Here is a 21,149-nt window from a genome sequence, read left to right as displayed (position 1 = left end):
TGCCCAGTTCCATGTTCATGGCATCGCTTGTTGATCACTGCATACTGTCCTAACAGTGGACCTCAGAATCCTTCTCAACACAGCACACCAAGAAGTCACCGCCAGTCAGCCAAAATTAAAAAATCTGTAGTGGAAAACTGCGTGCCATCCTTGTCCTAGATGGTGAAGGCAAGGCAGGCTGGGTTGACAGCAATGAGGCTCTTCCAGCCCCTGGGACATTTTCTGGTTCAGAGAGAGACACGTGCCCAGGTCCCATCACGGAGGTCAGAATGTGCTGCCAAACACCTGGGGCGCTTCTCTGTGCTGGGAGACTACTGGTCTCTAATCCAGAGATGTAACAGAGGAAGGAGCCCAGGGGAGCCCCAGGGGCCTGGAGACCTGGCGGTCAGGGCTCCCCGGTGGTGGTTAAGGTGGTGGTTAAGGAGTCCACGGAGGGAGGGAGTGGCCCAGCTGGACTCCTCCTCAGGTGAGGGGGTGAACCAAGAGGTTACTTCCAGAGAGTTAACTAGCTCACAGTAGGGAGCAGCCTCAGGGCAGAGTTAAGGGCTCTGTCCTGGGCAGGGGGCTGTGGGCTGGACAGATGGTAGGATCTAAGTATTTTGGTGGGAGGAGATGGAGCAGACACACTTCAGGTAGCCCCCCACCAGTATGAGGAAGTTACCAGGAGGTGATTTCAACTCATTAAAAGGAAGTACTTTGCCTGGCTGGTGTAGCTCAGTGGATTAAGCACAGGCTGCAAACCAAATGATCGCTGGTTCAATTCTTAGGGCACATGCCTGGGTTGCAGGCCAAGTCCCCAGTGGGGGATGCATGAGAGGCAACCACACATTCATGTTTCTCTCCCTCTGTTTCTCCTTCTCTTCTCTTCTGTAAACAAAAATAGAATCTTAAAGAAAAAGGAAGGACTTTATGATTATGGGGACCACAGCGGGATGCTGCGGTAGAACCCTGTGAGGGAGGGAGTTCCTGTCCCGGAGATGGGGGAGCAGAGAGGGTCCCTGGTCAGGGTGTGCAAGGGGAGAGACTGGATCCTGCGAGGATGTTTCTAGGCAGCGAACCGTGAGCACCAAGGGATGGAGGTGTTGCCATAAATGCGGGTCTGCCTAGGGAGGAGGGAGCTTGGCCACAGCTCTGGAAGGGGCAGCAAAAGAGCAGACAGCCATTCAGACGAGGCCACGTGGGTTTGGTCTGTGACAAACCCAGCAGTGAAGGCGCCAGGTCCTACTTCATAGTGCCAGCTGATAGTTAGTTTCAGTAGGTTGTTGGCAGGGCTTGGCGCCTCAGCTTGCCAGAACCGGCACTCAGTGCCCGCGGCAGCCACTCAGAAAGGAGGGGGTTGGCCACCCTCCCAGGTGCATCTTGTCTCTGGTGAAGGCTCTTCATCGGGAGGTCCAAGGTGGGAAGGGGATCTCAGTTGGAAGGTCCCCATGGGTACAGGCCCCAGGGCTCTGAGCCAAGAGACTCACTGTGTGCCCTGCTCCGGGGCCTTGCATGGGCCCCCGAACCTCCCTGAGCCGCACTGTCTCCGTTGATCAGTGGGTACCCCATGACACCTGCCAGGAGGTGTGTTGAGAGCAGAGTGAAGTAAAGGGTAGGAAAGAGATTTTAAAAGGGGACAAGAATGCAAAGCAGAGACCAGTGGTATTAGCGGAAGCCTCATACGTCGCGCATCTGGGGTTACCTCACAATAATGGGCCTCTGGCTTTGCACTTACTTCTGTTCAGTGTCCTCTGAAAGAATTTTGAGAAACTGTATTCTCTTTCACATGTTTGAGTTGACATCTTACATTTTAATTCAACGTTTAAGTCATTACAGAGGATATCATTTCTGGAGTATTGTGTAAAAAAAAAAAAAAGTGGCCTTTGGAAATAAAACCGTGGGCCCTTTTAGATGTGTCCAGGATAATCAGAACCCCGCCGCTGCTCGCTGTCTGCCGCCATCCATTTAAGAAACACAGGAACAGGCCCATCTTTAACCGTCGGAAATGTTACATCTTCCTCTCTCTCCTTGAACTCATATTTCTGGTCCACTTCCCTCACAGGATTTTATCCTAATGTAATATATTTTTTATGCTTGAGAGTCTTTTATTGATCACAGTTTCACACTCATCTCCCACAACAAGATGTATGTAAATTGAAATAGAAATTTCTAAAAAATTTGTTGGGCTCATAAAGCTCTATATTTTAAAACACTTTTTTCCAGGTTGAGTTATTATTAGCATACAACTTGCCAAAAACAAATTTAGAGCAACCATAAATGTACAAGTAAAAAATTATCGAAAATGCACCTTTTCATAAAATGGATGGGGCTTTATTTCTTTTTCAATTGGCTCATGTTTCTGCGAATTAATATTTCTTATATGTTGCGTGAGACAGGATTTGGCATTAATTTAATTCCCGTCTTTTGGTTTTCCTGAGTGTTAAGTGCTTAGAAAGCTGGGTCACCTAACTGAGGAGCCAGGGAGGTGTGGAGTTTTGTACTATCAGTGTCTCTTCTTTTTTTAAGTACATTTTAAAGTATTTTTTAAAGTGTATTTTATTGTTTAAGCCATTACAGTTGTCCCATTTTTTTCTCCCTTTATTCTCCTCCACCCTGCACCGCCCCCCCCATCACTTCTCACCTTAGTTTATGTCCATGGGTCATCCATTTAAGTTGTTTGGCTTCTCCATTTCCTATACTATTCTTAACCTCCCTCTGTCTATTTTGTACCTACCATTTATGCTTCCTATTCCCTGTACCTTTTCCCCCTCTCTCCCCTCTCCCTTCCCTGCTGATAACCCTCCATGTGATCTCCATTTCTGTGACTCTGTTCCTGGTCTAGTTGTTTGCTTAGTTCATTTTTGTTTTGCGTCATTCAGTTCTTTGACTCCAAGTCTGCTGGAGATTACATAGGGGTTTCTCATCAGACATTATTTTTCACGGTCTCTCCTCTGACGACCACATTAGATCGTCAGTTCTGTTGAGAGCTGAGACTCAGAAAACACTCAGTTCAGGGCAGTTGTTCCCGGTCAGTAGACCCCCCCCACCGTCTGAGCCCGACGCCAGTATCTGAGATCGCGCCTTTGCCGGGAGCCCTGCGATGATCATCCCCCATGCAGGACACCACAGCGGGATTAGGTGGAGGACAAAACTGTCTCATTAGTAAAGTGGGAGGAGGGGGAAGGTGAGAGGGGAGGAGGAAGGGAGAACCAGTGGGGGCGGGCTCTCCCGCCCGCTGCCATGTTCTCCATCCTGTTGATTTTGGGAAAGATGCATTTGGGAGTTGATGGTTGGGGACTGGTTATCTTAAAACTGCCTGTGGTCACACATCCCTAGGGACTTTTCTCTCTGCTTGGAGGGTCCTGGTTCAGAGGACGTTTGGCCTGAGGCCAAGTCCCGGAGAGCCTCAGGACACCTGCTCATCCTTGACTTACCTCTCTAGGTCCCTTGTCCCCCAGCAGGCTTGGGCCACTCCTCAGCATCTGATCTGTAAGCCGAGGCCGTTGTGAGGGGCCATCACTCTGTCTGACCCCATTTGCGTTTTTTCTTTTCCCCTTCACCTGCTCCGGATTTCTGCCTTGTTGCATTTCCGTGTGTCCTGAAATGTGTCTGAGCTTATCGGGGAGCTAGCTGGGTGCAAATGAGAGAGTTGGGGGTGCTACCCATGCTCCTTGTCCTCAGGAGACAGCCTGCTCCACCTCCATGTTCCACTTTTCCCTGTTCCGTGGCAGCAGGCACTAGACTCCCCCGGCCTCTGCTGGTCTCACCTGGCCTGCCCAGGGCTCTCAGGGAGGGTGCTAAGCCAGGTTCTCTGCTGGTAGCTGTAGAAAGTGCTGGACAGTGCTGTTGGTTGGTGCCTGAGGATCCCTGATGTGTCACTGGTGACAGCAGGATGGGGGAGGGGAAAAGGCTCGCTTCCAAGTGCTGGCGTGCTCTGCCAGCTGCCCCTGCCTCTTGATAGTGGACTCTGGGGTCCTGTGATGGTACCAGGCATGGATGGGGTGTTCTGCTGCCCTGCGGCATCGGGGAGTCCCATGATGGACGGGGATTTACAGCTCCTTTGGCACCCAGAGGGGACCTGCCATGGTGGCAGTAGGATGGCCCTGGAGCCTGGTGGCCGCCTTTGAGCCCAGTTCCTTGCAAACCATGAGCTGAGTAGCCCCAGCCTTGGACCACCTGCCCCCTTAGCACTTAGAAACTCATCGTTGAAGTGGGCGCTCAGTTGCCCCAACCACATGAGGACTTCCGGGAAGGTGGAGGACAGAAGTGAGACCTGGGTGTCCTCAGTAAGTGTTAATGCGAACAAACACCATCTCCTCTTGGTGCTTCCCCAGTGGCTGACTGCGTGGTGGGTACGCACACTGGATTTGGATCTAGACAGATCTGGACAGTGTGCGTCACCGTCCGACCCCCACTTCCCTCACCTGAGAATGGGGGTAACTATTGCCTTTGGCTGCTGGGCTGGTGAGGATGAACTGAGCTGATGTGTGAGGGGGGCCGGAGTCCCGACCCCACTCCCACTGGTTGGCAGTGTGCCAGCTTCAGCTTCCTCACCTGCACATTGAGGTCAGAGGCCAGGCCTGTGCAGCACCTGGTGCTTAGTAGAGAGTGATGGTGACGGAGGACAAAAAGGTAATTGGGGAACCCAAGAGTGAGGAAGCATGACATGCAGAAAGTCAGGCAGGGGGGACAAGGGTCTGCCTCAGCTGAGAGTCCCCAGAAGGCCCCTCAGTGAGCAGCCCACTGCACCATCCTGGGGTACACGGTGGCCATGGCATTGGGTCGCTGTTGCTCGGTGACAGATGAATGGAACACCATAAGTTTATGGAGCCAAAGACAAAGAAATACACAAATCCGATCTTTACATTCTCCCCTGTGTTTACATTTCTCCCCTGTGAGACAAGATGCATAAAATCACTGGGTGACAGGCTGCTCCATCCCACACCGGTGTCAGGACAATGGCGTTCCCCTAAGTGCTCCACGGTAGTTAGGTGACAATGCCACCTGCGGGTCAGCCGACTTGCGTGCTGTGCCTCATGAATCCCGACCTCGGTGCTGAGGCGCAGGAGTCACAGTCCTGCATTTCAGATGAGGAAGGTGAGGTACGGGCCGGAAAAGGCCTGTGCCTGAGATCGGCCAGCTGGGGGTGGCAGTCAGAGGTGAGAGTCAGACTCCAAGCCCAGTGCTCTTTGACTTAGTCTGACGCCTCATCCACTCACCGCGTCCCTGGGCTCGGCGGGGAACTCCGTCCTGCTTCACTGAGTCTTCACGTTGGTGCCCTCACATGGTCCACGTTCCCCAGTGAGGAGACAGACTGCAGGCCGGCCGGGAAACAGTGGAGCTGAGACTCTGTCTGAACCAGTGATTCTCATACCTGGTGGCTGGGCATCCGGACGCCCTGGGGACCCTTCTAAGAAGGCAGATTCCTAGGCCACTAGCCCGAGCCATTCTAGCACGTTAACCCTGGAGTGGGGCCAGGGCCTGTGTATTTATGTGTTAAGAAGGATGGGGCCGGGGCCCAGGTGGCGTCAGGCCCGTGTGAGGGACGGCAGGGCCCCCACTCTGGGACCTCTGCTGGGCAGGGTCCCGTGGGCTCTGCTTGGCCTCCTGCTGTGGGCCTTAGCCGTGTGCTCTGCGTGGCGGGCTCCTCCACCTCTGACCTGTCCGAAATACGCCCGCTGGGAACTCGGTCCTTTCAGTCCCCCTGTTCTGGGGGAGAGGACCCAGCACAGGGCTGGGGTCAGGTGCTTGTACCGTGTTCTCTCTGCTGGTCTGAGGGAACAAGGCAGATTCCCCGCAGAGGAGGGGTCCTCTCCCTGTCAGACACGGCTGTCTGTGGTAGGGCCGTGTACTTCCCGGGGTTGTGTAGGGCCCCACCTGCAGGGCGGGCACTTTCAGTCCCAGTTTGCAGATGAACACACTGACTGAGGCTTAGTGTGAATGAGGAAGTTACCCAGGTCGTGCTGTTGGTAAGTGGCAGAACAGGGACAGGGGCCCAAACGTGTCTGATTTGAAGCCTGTCCACTAAACACCTGTCTTATCCTGGGAAGGACAAGTAGCTAGAAATTCTCATGTGTTCGAGTGATGATTTCATTACACGGTTGCAATTTATTCCTTTATTGTGAAGGACTTTTACCTTTGTCATCTTTTTTCTCAGGGAGTAAGTATGAGAGTTACCTAAAGAAGTTGCCTTCTCTGCCCTGCTGGTGTGGCTCAGTGGATTGAGTGTGGGCCTGAGAACCAAAGGGTCACCAGTTCGACTCCCAGTCAGGGTACATAGCTGGCTTGCAGGCCAGGCCCCCAGTAGGAGGCGTGTGAGAGGCAACCACACACTGATGTTTTTCTCCCTCTCTTTCTCTTTCCCTTCCCCCTCTCTAAAAATAAAGTCTTAAAAAAAGTTTTTTTAAAGAAGTTGCCTCCTCCATATTGCAGGTTTGGAAACTGAGGCCCAGAGGTCTCCCAAGGTCACTCAGAGGGAGGGGCGGGCACCCCTCTCCAGGAGGTGCACCTGGAACTAGCCCCAGGCCCTCGACCTCCAGGTGGGCGATGCCTCTGCAGGTCCGCGCTGCCTCCCTGCTTACTGGGGTGGAGGCGGCCTCTGGAGGAGCCCTGCCCCTTGAGGCAGAGTCCGTGGTCCCCGGAGGCCGCACCGCGGGTACTGGGGCCACGCGGTTGCACGCATTGGGTGCTGGCTGAGCGGTACCTTTCCTTCCTGTTTTCCAGGGTCCTACGAGTGTGGAATCTGTGGCAAGAAGTACAAGTATTACAACTGTTTCCAGACCCACGTACGCGCACACCGAGGTGAGTGGTGTCCCTCTGGCGGAGTTTAGGGGCCACGCCTCCCTGTTCTCTGCCCATTTTTCTGCCAGGGCCCCACCTGGGTAACGTCAGAGGAGGAGAGGTGTATCCTCCTTTACATGGGAGAGTGCACAGGGGTAGGGGGCTGCAGGACAGGCCACCAGGCTTCTGCCACCAAGGCCCCCTGCCTGCTCCGCACAGACCTGCTTCCTCCCAGAGTGCTTTGGTGCTGCCTAGTGTCCTCTCATGTGCTCCCCATGACAGGCCTAGAGTGGGGATGGGTGGCTGCGTCCATTCTGAAGATGAGGACATTGAAGCTGAGGGGACAGGAGGGCTGGCACCTGACCCTCCCTGAGCCTGGCTGCTAGGGACCTTGACCGATGGCGGGGAGGCATGGGGAGGGACTGAGAGGCTCAGTTATCTGCATCACGAATTGGGGAGAGTGTCCCTGTGTGCATTGTAGCGGGTTCATGTGCCTGGCCGTTGGTCCAGCATCCTCACCTCCTTCTCATTCTCTCCCCCCCTCCCTCTGTCTCTCTCTCCTCCCCCTCCTCCCCCTCCCCCTCTCCTTCTCTCACAGACACTGAAGCCACCTCAGGGGAGGGAGCCTCCCAAGGCAGTGAGTATTTTCTCCTCCTTATGGGTTTTCGGGGAGCTGGGTGAGAGAGCCAGGGGTAGGAGGAGGGAACACTCATCCTCCCCCCTCCCCAACCAGCAGGGCCAGAAGGTTCTTACGGAACTGTAACACAGTACCTCAGAACGGCCTTCTCCAAAGTGTGTTCCATGGCATACTCATTCTAGGGAAGCCAGTAGGTGTTCTCTCGGTAAAGCGTTCTCTGGCCAAAACGCCTGGGGAAACCTTGAGTTCCGCTAAGATGAGCGTGTTTCTTGCTACAGACTTCTCAGGCCTTTCATTGGCAGGTTGCACAGGTGCCTCTAAGAGGGGCCCAGAATATGCCGTTTCTTCTGTTCTTTTGACTCCCCTCCATGGATTGGGCTCCATAGCCGATGTTGGGGAACTTCTGCTTCAGTGAGTGAGTTGTCTCTTGAGCACCCGTGGGAACCAGTGAACTGGGGAGTGGTACCCAGAGCCTGGGATGTGCAGGGCCTCGACATCTGGGGACAGTGTTCTCTTCGCTGCTCATAGGCCCTGCTTGCCCTCCCTCCAGCTCTAAACCCGCAGGCCTGGTAAGCAGCCAGCCAGAGGGGTGCAGGCTGGGGTGCACCCAAAAACCCTGAGCTCCGGCACCCAGCAGCTTCACGCAGTCCCAGGTGTGTCCCAGCAGAAATGTGTGCTCATTTGCGTCCACCCTGAGCTGTGAGCTGGGATGTTCTCAGCAGTGCTAGTTGTAACAGCTCCAAACCAGAGACCTCCCAAGAGAGTGCCCAGCTAGTTGAAGTGATAAGTAAGTCACGGAGTGTTCACACAAAGGACCGCAGTATAGCAACGAGGAGCAAAGACTGAGAGCCACAAACAGCAGTGGATGACCCACCAGCCACAGGAGCAAAGGCAGCCAGCACAAGAGTCCCTCCTCCGAGTTCTGCGTGCAGGAAGTGCAGAAATGGGGACACGAAGTCGCACCGCAAGAGTCAGAATCCTGGTTCCCTTTAGGAAGCGGCTGCTGGGTCCCGACAGTGGAGCTGGGCGCTGGGTCCACCAAGTCCCCGTGTTTCGGGTTCGCAAAAATGGAACAAGCCGCACACGGAGGGTTTGTGCCCTTTCTCCATCGGGGCCAGCACGCTCCTGTAGGTGACCGTGTACTGATCGTTTGGGACCTCGCAGGTCACCAGACATCCCTGTCACAACTGCTTGTCTCTGCCATGTTGCACAGACGTGAACACCTGTCCTACATGTTTGTTATACCGCCATAAAAACGTTTCTTAAAATATAAACAAACATGACCCCCTCAAACAAATCCGAAATGGGCGTCTGGGGCTGAGGCAGGACCTTAACTGCACGGGCATCAGCACACCTCCTGAGGTGCTTTCCCATCCTCTTGCTTTGGGTTCTTACCCTCGTGGTGGGCAGGCAGGGCTGAGGCTACTCTTCCACTTTCTGGAGGAGGATTCGGGCTCAGGGTGGCTGGCAGCAGCCAGAGGGCCCACATCCGGAAGGAAGCAAAGGCCTGCCCCTTCTCCCGAGCCCCCCACGCCTCTGCCTGGCCCCAGGCTGCTCCTCCTTCAGTAGCTCCCTTCTCTTCCAGCTCCCGTAGTCTGCCTGTGGTCAGCCTCCCATTTCAAGACCTTCCCCATCTATCTTTCCGTCCTCAGCTATTCTGGGCCCCTGGCCTCGCCGGCAGCCCCTCAATGATGGGTTGTGTTCCGTCTGACTTCCGTTGTTCCCGCAGGCCTGCTGGCTGTTAAGGACTCTGTAGCCAGGGCTGTTTTTAGTCCTTGCATCGCTTCTCCCTTCCTTCCTGTGGCGTTTTCTCCCTGTGGCCAGTGTGCTTTACTTTGTTCCCAGTGCTGCAGCCCTGCCCTGACCCAGGCCAGCAGCGCCCGCCCAGGAAGCCTGGCGTCCTCACACCCCAGCCTTGTTGTGGGAGCCTGGCCAGAGAGTCCTAGAACCAAAGGGTCCTGTTGAGGAGAGCAGGTCCAGCCCACCCGTGGTGCGGAGGAGAGTACTGAGACCCAGAGAGAAGTCGTACAGCTTGTTAGGGGTGGCGTTGGGCACGGAAACCAGGTCTCACACCTCTAGTCCAGGAATCTTTCATTTCTTTGTTAGAAAAATTATAGTCCCACGTAGAGGCCTCTGCCCACTTACCCATCTCAGCTAACAAAAAGACTAACTTCACATCCAGTTCTCTTGCCGTTGTCACATCAATTTCCTTAGCATTGTACTCGTTTATTCTTTATTACACCTCCAGGAGGTGAGGGAACTGTGGCCCCCATTTTCCGGAGAAGAAAGCCGTGGGGCGGAGGTTGGGGAGCGTGTTAGTGTTCGTCGTCCTCATCAGCTGCGGAGTTGGGTTTGAGCTCCGGCAGGCTGCCTCCCAGAGTGGGTCTGCGGGGCTGTTTCCAGAGACACCCCGCTCTCCCGGAGTTCTGAGAATGTGCTTTCACGTTCTTTCTTTAGGGAGAGCTCTACTGTCCTCATCCACGCCTGCCTTGGGTGGGTCTGACAATGTGTTCCCTGACCCTTGGGGGCGTAGTGGTGTGGGATTCGACACCGCATGCTGGGCAGGCGCTTCTCAGTGGCAGAAACTAGGGGCTCCCGTTTGATTGGAGGTGGTGCACGTGGCCTGGCTGGCTGCAGGGACGAGGCAAGCAGGAGGCCCATATGGGAGAGGACTTTCAGGGGCAGGGCCCCATCTGGAACCCGCAGACCCCAGGTGGCCTTGACTTCTCCACCTCTGTTCCCTAGATGTCCAGCACCCAGAGAGGATTATGGTCTGGATGGGACTCGATGGGGGAGGTCATTGTCTAAGCTGGATTCCTGGCCAGGGAACAGGCTGGAAGCCTCAGTCAGGCTTGGAATCCTGGAACTGCCAGCCTGGGTGAGGCCCCAAGATTCAGGTCATCCACTACTCTCCCCTCCCCTCAAATTAGGGGGAAGAGGGGACACTGAATCCCAAGATGGAGTGGCGCTGGCTGGCTGGGTGAGGTCAGGCAGGGCCAGGCCTTCCCCCCCGCACCATACGCTGGCTGGTTCAGGCGTGATGGGACAGACTGGTAGGAGGGTGGCTGGCTGGACCCTGTCTGATCCCCCCACCCTCAGAGTGTCCGCATGTGCCGAGGCTGTGTGCACACCTCGCTCGGGGACCAGTTAGTCTCTGTGGCCCTGGTACCTGGCTCTTTCAGAGACTGCAGGTGCAGTGCATGAGGTGGGGGCAGAGGTGGGGAGATGACTGTTGTCTTCTGTGTCCCAAAGTTCAGCTACGTAGGGACCAGAAACCTTCACACAGAACTGCCCGGCATTGCAGCTTGGGCATGGAGGGGTCTCATCCGATCCTGTCCTTGGGTGTCAAAGAGCAGAAGGGCCAAGAGGCTGGTGCCCCAGCCCAGGGGCGGAGGGTAGCTGGACAGGGAAGGGCCATGCACCCTGACTCGGCCGTGGCTTAGAATTAGGTCAGTACTTGCATCCTGGTTGTTCCCAGCCCCAGTGTGTAGCCTGAGCAAGCTGCCCAGCCTCCTCGCACTGGGCATCCTTAGAAGGATGGGGTGGCTGGGCCATCCCTAGATCAGCCCAAGAAGTGCACATGCAAGGTTTGTGTGGGCAAATGTTAGTGCTGCCAGTGTGCAGAGGACAAGTTTCAGTGTGAGTCCAGCCTCTGGCTTTGGGTAGACCCAGGATTATCCAGACTCGGGCCCTGTGTTTGTTATCTATCGCTGTCTGGCAGATTTTCCCCAAACCTAACGACTTAAAGCAACAAACACGGATTATCGCCTGGTTTCTGTGGTCAGAATCTGGGAGTGGGTCCTCCAGTTCTGGGTCTTATGCAAGGCTGCAGTCAAGGTGTCAGCCAGGGTCATGGTCTCCTCTCAGATCTCAACCAGAGCAGCAGCTGCTTCCACACTCATTCCTGTGGCTATTGGCAGAGTTGGCCTTTCCTACGCTCTTGGATGGAGGGCCTCAGTGCCCCACTGTTCACCGGGGCTGCCAGGTGGTCTCCGAGGGGCAGCTCACAGCATGCCAGCTAATGAGAGCGAGACCGTATGAGCCAAACGAAGTCATGGTCTTCTGTAACCTAATCTCAGAAGTGACATCTTTGGATGGAGAAGGGATGTCAGTTTACTGCATTGTCTTCATTAGAAGCAAGTCCTGCCCAGGCTCAAGGAGAAGGGAACATGCAGCATGTGAACACGAGGAGGCCGGGGTCCCTGGGAGCCCTCTCCAAAGCTGCCTGCCCCAGGCCTGCTTAGCTGTGGGGCCAGCTACGACCTGCCCTTAGGAGCTGAGCTCCCATATGTGGGACTGGCTTCCCAGTCCCCTTGTGTAGAGGCCCCTAACACCCCCTGGGACTGATTCTCCATGGAGTCACCCACTGGGGCCAGTCTGAACTAGTCCCTTCTTTGATTCCTGAGGCCAGGTGAGCTGGCCTCCCAAATCCCACCCCAAGTGACTTAAGCCCTGGTAACCACATGTTCCCACAGACAATTTCAGGTACACGTGTGACATCTGCGGGAAGAAGTACAAATACTACAGCTGTTTCCAGGAGCACCGAGACCTGCATGCAGTGGATGGTGAGTCAGGCCTCTTACTCCTTGGGAGCGAGCCACAAGAAGAGAGCGTTCCAACACCACCCAGGGCCGCTTATGTGGCCCCCCCTCCCCTCAGCCCTTCCTTCCTCCTCCCACCCGGAGGAAGGTCACACAGGGGCAAGACCATGAGGGGAGTGACCGACCCCTGAGGATCCTGGGGGAGAAAGGGTCTCCAGTACCTTCCACATGTACTTCTGATCAGGGTAACCCAAGCGAAATTGCCAGTTTTGTAGATCACAATCAGTCTAATGCCCACCATTTCATATCAATTCATTATATGGTTTCATATTGAGTATTCACGTGCTCTGGCGAAATTAAACCAATCTTTTTAAATGACTGATGATATTTTAGTGTCTTAGATTATAGAGTTAGAAATTAGAACAATAAATTTAGGTAATTTGTTTTTAGAAACTTAAGAATCCTAGAAATAGAGTCTTGGACCTGGGAAGGATCTCGGGGCCCCTCCGTAGCCCCCTCACCCGAGCCTACCTCACAGCCAGGCTCACTTCCTACTGGCTCATCCTTCCTCTTGCCTGCTTTTCCCCTCTCCTCCTGAGGTCTCCCCTGGCCCCTCAATGGGTGCTGGGGACCAGCAGCAGACGGAAATGCCTGCCTGCCCCTGCTGGGTGGGGGTTGGGAGGAAGCAGCATGGAGACACGGGCCGTGTCCTGGTTGGGATGCACTGCCCTGTGGCCCCTGGGTTTCTGGGGCATCCCTGCTAGCCAAGGTGGCTCTCCTAGTCCCCAAAGGCAAGCTGACCGGGACAGGGGCTGGGAGCAGTGGGCACTGGCACCTGTGGGTGGTCAGGGACTAACAGGGCTCCTGTTTGCTTTCCTCCTGTGGCTGCTGCCTCCTGCCCGGACACAGTGTTCAGTGTGGAAGGGGCCCCTGAGAATCGGGCAGGTAAGTACTTGGTGGCTGGCCATCTCTCTGGTCCCCAGCTGGGCTCCTGAGACCTGGTCACCAGGGCGCTAAGGACCGTGTGTTCTCCCACAGATCCCTTTGACCAAGGTGTCGTGGCCACTGAAGAGGTGAAGGAGGAACCCCCGGAACCATTCCAGAAAATCGGGCCAAGTATGCGGGCCTCTCCTCGGGACGGGGGCTGGGTGGGGACTCAGGAGGGGGCTGGCTGAGGGCGGCAAGGTGAGTTCCACCGCTGGAAGAGGGTGGTGTTACTCATCCGGCAGCAATGTCTCTGGCCAGCGAGCCACTGGCCTTCTCATACCTCACTTTGCCCACCTGTCAAATGGGTCAGTCAGTGTTAGGATTTTGCTTTTGAGAAGCAGCAGGATGGCACAGGGTCAAGGTTAGGACAGTGAAGGTAGCACATGCTTGGTACCCTGGCAGTCTGTTAGCCATCCTGAGCCTCGGCTCCTCACCTGTGGCATGAGGATGACAAGTCCCCACAGGTTTGTTGGGGGATTAAATGAGATCATGGATATCAATCACCTGTTCATTAGCACAGTGCCTGGTACATAATAGGTGCTCGGAAAATAACCTGTTATTGTCATCTGAAGGGGTGTATCAGCCAGTGAAGCTGTCCAGGGGAACTGTAGGCAAACGCTCTGTCCTGTCCCAATAAAGGGCAGGAGCCAGGCACGTGACCCGCCTGTTCCCAGCACACTTGTACTGAGTGTTGTGGGGATGGGGCAGCGAGCAGGACAGACGTGGCCCTCCCTTTGGGTGATGCATGCGCTGAGGAGGCCCATAGATCAGTAAGCAGTCGTTACCGTGTATCCAGAAGCACAGGGGGCTGTGGGTGCCAGGAGTGCCTGTCCCGCCTTGGGACTCCGGGGGGCTTCCGCATGGGGACCAGGCTCGGAAATGAGCCCCTGTGAAGGCAGAAGAGTAGCACTTTTCTGGGAATTGAAAGGCAAATTGATTTTTTTTTTTTTTAGATTTGATTTATTTTTTAGGGAGGGAGAAAAAGAGGGAGATAAATCTACATCAAATATGTAGTTGCCTCTTGCATGCCCCCTACTGGCAACCTGGCCCGAACCCTGGGCACGTGCCCTAGACTGGGAATCAAACCTGTGACTCTTTGGTTCACAGGCTGGTATGCAGTCTACTGAGCTACACCAGCCAGGGAAAGGTAAATCAGTTCTGAGTTCAGGTTTTAGAGAGCCTTGAATGCTGGACAGAGTCACCTAGACTTACTCCCGAGTAGAACGAGCTGAGCCTGGGAAGAACGCACTACATGTGGAAGGGACGTAATTGGATCTGCATTTTAGGAAGACCTTTTGGGGGCGGAGGAGAGCGTCTCCATGCGGTCTCATCTGGTCCAGTCCTTCAGAAATGTACAATCTTGCTTCTTTCTCTTTGTATGTCCTGTGCCTCTCTGCCCCCTGAAAGACCTTTAGTGACTCTGCCTTATCACAGTAAGGATTAAGGCAGCTTGTGAAAATATACACATACACATAGAACAAAAGGATGTGGAACTCTGACAGAAGAGAAATTGAGGGAGCACAGCGGGGAAGCCCAGGATGCACCTGGGATGGAGCTTGGTCCCAGGCCCTTGGAAGGCACTGGCCAGGTCCTTGAATGCCTTTGGTTGTTGTTGTCGTTTGTGCTATTATAGTTGTCCCCACTTTCCCACTTTTCCTCCTTTGCCCACCTCCACCCTGCCCGACCCCCTCAGGCAGTCCCCACCCATTCCCCGTGTCCTCTGGTCACACATGCAGGTTCTGTGGCTTTCCCTTCTCCTTCTTTCATCCGGGTCCCCCCACCCCCGCTCCGCTCCAGCAGCTGTCAGTCTGTTCCATGTAGCTATGCCTCTTGTTCCTCTGTCCTCATAGGGGACGAGCCTCTGCTTGCTTTTTATTCTTAAAGCACTCAGGAAACCGCAGATGTGATAATATCTGTAAAGCGATTAGCACACTGATTGTGATATGCATGGTAAACATTCAATAAACAGTAACATTAAAATTATCTTGAAGATAAAGAAAATGGTGAGATCCTCAATACGAAAACTGCCAGAAGGTAGACCGAGAGAACACCCTGTTGTGCATCAGACACGTCCCGTGCCGGACAGTCGCAGTAGTCAGGACAGGGAGCCCTAGCACAGCCCTGCCCATCCATTCCGTACCTAACGCTGTAATCATGGACATCAGCTTCAGAGTCCAGCAGGCTCAGATTCAAGTGCTGGCACTGCCAGTTCACTAGCCGCTTACACTCTCTGAGTGTCCTCTGACCAATCTGTAAGTTGGGCGCAAGAACGTCCATCTGTTCTGCAGGATGAAAGTATGAAGTGTCCAGCCAGCACCTGGCTCACGTTCAGGACGTCAGGAATGAGCTGTGCTGCCAAGAGAGAGAGGAGAACGGGAGCTTTAGAACCATCCCCGACGTGAATCCCAGCTTACACCTAATCCCTGCGTGACATCCTGCAAGTTCTGTAATCGCTCTAATCCACCATTTCCTGAATTCAGAAACCGGGTGAGGACAATACAGCACCTCTCAGGATTGTCATGGAGATGAGCTGAGATTATGTTTATAAAGGAATTAGTCTGTGATGCTTACATGGAAGCATGAAATAAGTGGTGCCTGTTAATTACCCTGAAAGGCACAGAACAAGATGCAACTTGTTGTGTGTGTCGGTAACTAAGCCCTACAGACAACCCATGCTAGGACCTGGGAGGAATGACCCCCGATGACGTGGAGTAGGGAACTGCGTTGAGAAAATTAGGCTTGGCGCTATGGAAATGAGGCTTCTGTCATAGTGCGAGGCTGTCCCCTGTTACCACTCAGGAGCTGCCTTGCGAGATAAGAACACTGCTTCCTGGGTTTCTGCCACTTCTTTAAGCAGGCCAGTGCCACAGAACTATACAAATAATGTGTAGAATAGGAGGAGCCAGTAGAGGGACCGTCCACTGGCCGGACTAGTTGCCATAAGTAGCAGTTATAGGTGGGGGAAGAGAAAAACAACCTGGTCGCCGTGCATGCTGGGAAGTATGCCTTCCGTGTTCACGTCAGCTGAACAGATTAGAGAATTAGGGACTTGAGGAGGAAGCCCAAGGCATGAAGGAGCAGAGGAGTCCTCTCAGAAGAAGCTGGGCTAAGGGGTGGGTCCTGTGTGTCAGCTTGCTCTCCAGCTGCAGATCTGAGAATCATTACTGTGATGGTTTTCCGTGATAATGGGAAGATTCAGAGCAGTTCGTTCATGTCTACTGAAACAGTAAGTTTGGATTTGTGTATAGGTTACTTGATTTTTACATGTGGATCAGGAAGACTCACTTCAAAAATAAATTAAAAAACAAGCCATGGGAACTATGAAATTCCACAAAACAAGGCAAAGTGAACTTAGGAGACTCGGGGGAAAAGCATCCCTCTGAAAATGGTCTACCAGAAGATCCAGAAGAAAATTTAGTTTGACAGCCACAGTTGATTCTGTTCCCTGTCCTAGTCCACTTGGGCTGCCTTAACAATGGGTGGCTTAACAGCAATTCATTTTCTCACAGTTCCGGAGGCTGATAGTCCAATATCAGGGTGCTGGTTAGGGTTGGGTTCTGTTGAGATCAGGTTTTGGCCAAATACCATCACATTGGGAGGTGGGCATCAACATCCGAATTTATGGGGGACACCGTCCAGCCCATAGCATGAACCCTGTGAAAAAGGAGCCTGGAATTGTACAGTAAAAAAAAACAACAGGATAATATGAAAAGGCAAAAGGAGGCATGAGACGAGGAAGGATTGCAGAGAAGTTAAAAATACAAGAACAGAACTAAGACTTCATTGTAGGGAGTAAAGAGCAGAGTCGATCTATGGAAATGGAATTGATGTGAAGGGCAGACATGAACAGATTAGGTGATAAGAAGAAATCATGGTAAATACAGAGAATGGGGAAGCAGTTCCAGGATTGCTGATGGAGTGCCAGGGGGACAGAAGCAGTACTTCATAGATACAATAGAAGAAAAATTTGCTCAGTTGAAGGTCGGTTTGTGTATGTAGATTTAGGGGCTCATCATAGGTCAGGTAGAGGGATGTAAAGAGACCAGCAACTAAGTAGATCTTAGTGACTTTTCAAAACCATAAATATAAAGAAAAAAAGTATGTGGCCCTTTAGAAATAAAAAGAGCAAGTTACATACAAATGAATCCACAATGCATATGCCTCAGTCTTCTCTGCAGTACGAAATGACAAAGGTAATGAAATAGTTTTTTTGTTTTCATAATGAAATAGTTTTGAAGGGAAAAGGTTGTAATCTAAGAATTTTATATCTAGACAAATTGTGATTTATGTATAAAGGAAAGAAGCCAGGACTCAAAAACATACTGTATCTCCTGTGTACTCATCTTCAAGAAGTTATTTGAAGTTATGCTCCAGGGAACTGAGTGGTAGAGCACACTTAAGGGCTCAATTACGAAGAAATAATTCACAGTACGAGAGCACTTGTAGTGAATACCAAAGCCAGGTAAACCAGAAGTAAGCTTAAAATATTGCAGATCTGAGCGTCAAATCGAGTGCAAAAGGCAGAGCTTATTCTCAAGTATTAAAAGGGAGTTCTAAAAATGCAGGAAGGGAGAAACGTCGAGGGATCCAGCAAAGGTTGGTTAAAGCTGTCCTCCTGCAAGCGCGGTCCCCAGAGCGGCCGCCTCTGCATCACCTGGAAGCTTCCTCACCACGGGAATTCCCAGGGCCAGCGCCAGACCTGTGGAGTCAGACCTCTGGGCTGGGGCCCAGCGACCTGTGTTGTAGCCATCTCTGTAAGTGGTTCTTACACATGCTGGAGTTTGAGAAGCACTCAGTTAAACTCGCGTTCTCGGTGGTAAGAGACGTGAGCATATCGTTTCCTGCTTGATGACAGTATGTAGAGAAACATTCATACTGTCCAAAACAGTGTATTGGAGAATAATGGAAAGGCAAAGAAAAGAGTTTATGCATCGAACGACTGAAACTTCGAGGAGAGAAACCGGAAGGATGAAGCGTAAGGGAAAAAAATCATAAAACAAGTGAAACCAAGTCAGTTACGGCAAGAAAAGGAAATGAGATGCTCTTCTGTATTAAGAAGACAAAGATTCTCAGGTTAATTTAAAATGATCCAGTTATTATTGGCTTATTAGAGACATTCCTAGTTAATTCATGATCTTTTCTCTTTCTGAGGATACTCATTGGTTCTTCCTTAACTAGGCCGAACTCCCTGGTAGAATTTTCTTAGCACTGCATGTCCCTTGTAAGAGCACCTGGCATGGAGGCAGCTTTACGTCCGTACAATTCTTGCATGTTTTCTTTCTCCTTTCCAGACTGTAAGCGCCTTGACGGCGGGAACCACGACTCTTTTTGCTCAACACTTTGTGCCGGCATTTAGCACAGTACTGTTTAACAAACGAAAGGACAGGGACATCCGGGGAGGTGTCTTTAGGCACATGAAAACAAGCAGAAAGGAGGACCTGGCAAAGTAATTACCAAGAGTTAATCCCATGCATCAGAATTGTCCAAGGGGTCTATTCAAACACAGGCTGCTGGAGCCCATCCCTGGAGTTTTTCTTTCGGTGCGTCTCGGTTAAGTCCTAGGAATGTGCATTTGTGAAGGGTTCCCAGGTGATGGTGGTGATGCCGCTGGCCCGGGGACCTCACTGTGAGTGAGAAGCACCGTGCCAGAGAGCAGGGCATTGCGAATAAGAGAGGATCATCACGGTGGAGACTGGGGTCTCCTGAGTAGACAAATAAGCTTCAAAGCTTCTATATTGAGAGAGAAAAACCATAAACACAATTAAAAAGCCAATTTGACTTGAAATACCTGTAACTAACATTCAAAAGGTTGGTACCCTAACCTACAGAGTTCTTAGCGATTTAAAAAAGGTAAGTATACCTACTGAAACATTATGGCAAACACAGAAAAGTCATGAACGAAAAACTGCAATCAGACGCGAGAAAGAGTCAATTTCCGTACAACTCAAAGAGGTGGAAAATAAAACCAACAGTGCGTTATGGTTTCCCCCATCAGGCACAGTTTAAGAAGATAATAACACTTAACGCTTGCTACAGTGTATGGAAACAGTCATTTTCACATCTTTCTGATTAAGACAAAACTTGGCCCAACCTTTTGACAGGTAGTTGGTGCTGTGGTTACCAAAAACCTTAAAAATACATAGCCCTTAATTTATCCCATGGAAATAATGGGCAAAGATTATGCACACTAATCTTTATCTTGCAACGATGTGCAGAAATAATGAGCAGATGTGCAAAAACTTCTTCTACAAGGATGTGGCTCACAGCATTTTTTATATGTATAAGGGAAATTTTTTTGAAACAATCTAAATGTCCCCTGGTGTGAGAGACTAGCGCAGCAGATTCTCAAGTCCACCGGGAACCATGCGGCCAATGAATGCAGTAGAGATCGATTAGAAGTTTATTGATTGAGCAAGATGTCCACAAAGTATTGTCGATTGAATGCACCAGGTTACAAAGTGGATATAGATCAGGGCTGCTGATTCCAGGCCCGCAGGAGCCAGACAGGTGATGTCAGTATAATGGGAGAGAGGGGTGGGGTCGGGGGCAGGTTGCAAGGTGCACGTGTTCCCAAGGGGTAGCTGCTGCTCTTTGTTTGGGGATTGTAGATGATTGAAATTTCTCTTATTTTTTAAATTTTGTATTTATCAGTATTTTATAATTTTCCCCCAGTGAACAATATTACATCAGAAATTTTTAAGAAGAAAGAAGTTAGGCAGACCCAAAAGAGAGGTAAAAATGAAGTCTGGTGAGACCTGAGAGGAAGAAGTGACCTCTTCTGCTGGGGGGTGGGGGGGTGCTTGGGGGCAGGGGAAGGTCCTAGAGATGAGGGGACCCAAGTGTGGCCATTGCAGAGGGCAGGGCAAAGGGGCTGATAGGTTAGCACTGGAGGTCACCTTGGGTCAACACACATTTCCTGAGCACCGGGGCCTGGGGGTGGAGCAATGAAAGAGAAAGAACAGTGTGTGCCAGGTACTGTTCTAAGCACTTGACATATAAATTTAATCCTCACAGCAATCCTATAAGGTGGTCCTATTATTACCCCCATTTTACAGATAGGAAAACTGAGGCACAGAGAGGTTAAGAGATTTGCGCAAGGTCACACAGCTCCAAATGGCAGAGCTGGGAATTGAACTCAAGTAGTAGTTGACTCAGGTGGGCTCCCGATTCTAGTTTGTTGTCCCAGAATGAGAAGGAGTTTGCGGGGAGGGAGCACGCTGCTGCTTCTGGATGGGAGCTGGGCGCCTAGTCCCACACTTTCTTTTCCTCCTTGGACAGAAACCGGCAATTACACCTGTGAATTCTGCGGAAAGCAGTACAAGTACTACACGCCCTACCAGGAGCACGTGGCCTTACACGCCCCCATCAGTGAGTACCTTTTGTTGTTGGGGGAAGGGGTGGGCCTGCCACAGGCCCAGGCTCTGGGGTGTTGCTAGGGGAGGGTAAAAATAAAGGTGATCTTGGTTTGGGCTGGTCTCATAGCCAGTCGTGACGGTGGGGGTTGTGGGGGAGCTCACCTTTACTCCAGTAGCTAGAATAGATGGGAAAGCCCCACCCTTAAGCCAGTAAAGACTGAGTCTTCCCTCAGTGGACTCAGAGCGTGGGCACCACTCACCCAAGTCCTTCAGTGGTCCTGTCCCCACCTCCTCTAAGCACCTCCGAATCATGCTCCTGAATCCTCACCCCCAGAGCTAGCATCGTGGGATGCAGCCTCAGTCTGAACCCATGCACAGCCTAATCCAAGTAAGGGATGGCCAAGTGGACAGGCAAGCTCCCTCTTTGCCTTTAGTGGTGGAAAGGGTAAGAAGCTAGAAGGAGTGCTGAATCGGGACTCAGAGCCCCGGGTGTTAATCCCAGTGAGGTCATGGGCTTGCATGTGACCTTGGGCAGGCCCTGCCTTGTTTCTGGACCCCAGTCTCTCCCTCCTGTCCTGACCCAGAAGGGAAAAGGTTCTAAGGACCCTTCCCACAGGGACACAGTGGCCTTCCATCCTCCTGATTTCCCAGCTCCACTTCTGGATGTTGGAGCAGGCTCCACCCTTCAATCCCAAGTATACGATGAGTTAGGGAGGCCCTCAGTCCTCAACCAGGGTCCTGACAGGGGCGGGACTTAACCACCTTGGCAGAGCTGATGATTAGGAGTAGATGTGGGAGTACCCCTGCTTTTGTTTCTGTGGGTGGAGCTGTGTGGACCCCACTCCACACTCTGGATTGGGAGACTTGGGT

General features: G+C 52.3%; 1 protein-coding gene across 12 annotated transcripts in view; it reads left to right on the top strand.

The window, feature by feature from the left end:
• The window catches only part of ZNF618 (zinc finger protein 618), a 166,824-nt gene that overhangs the window by 118,062 nt on the left and 27,613 nt on the right, over positions 1–21,149 (top strand). For 9 of the 12 annotated variants that reach the window (XM_053656244.1, XM_053656253.1, XM_053656252.1 and 6 more), the window contains 7 exons: positions 6,703–6,780; positions 7,358–7,396; positions 11,872–11,961; positions 12,847–12,882; positions 12,976–13,053; positions 19,597–19,656; positions 20,203–20,292. In XM_053656244.1, the coding sequence (XP_053512219.1) occupies positions 6,703–6,780; positions 7,358–7,396; positions 11,872–11,961; positions 12,847–12,882; positions 12,976–13,053; positions 19,597–19,656; positions 20,203–20,292 (471 nt within the window). The remainder of the gene's footprint in view (positions 1–6,702; positions 6,781–7,357; positions 7,397–11,871; positions 11,962–12,846; positions 12,883–12,975; positions 13,054–19,596; positions 19,657–20,202; positions 20,293–21,149) is intronic. The other 3 variants (XM_053656249.1, XM_053656248.1, XM_053656247.1) reach the window with 1 other exon arrangement.

Source organism: Artibeus jamaicensis, unplaced genomic scaffold (assembly GCF_021234435.1).
Source record: "Artibeus jamaicensis isolate MK-2021 breed Jamaican fruit bat unplaced genomic scaffold, CSHL_Jam_final scaffold_1964, whole genome shotgun sequence".
Taxonomy (NCBI): Eukaryota; Metazoa; Chordata; class Mammalia; order Chiroptera; family Phyllostomidae; genus Artibeus; species Artibeus jamaicensis.
Note: the sequence above shows the minus strand (reverse complement) of the source record. Positions and strands in the feature narration are given on the sequence as shown.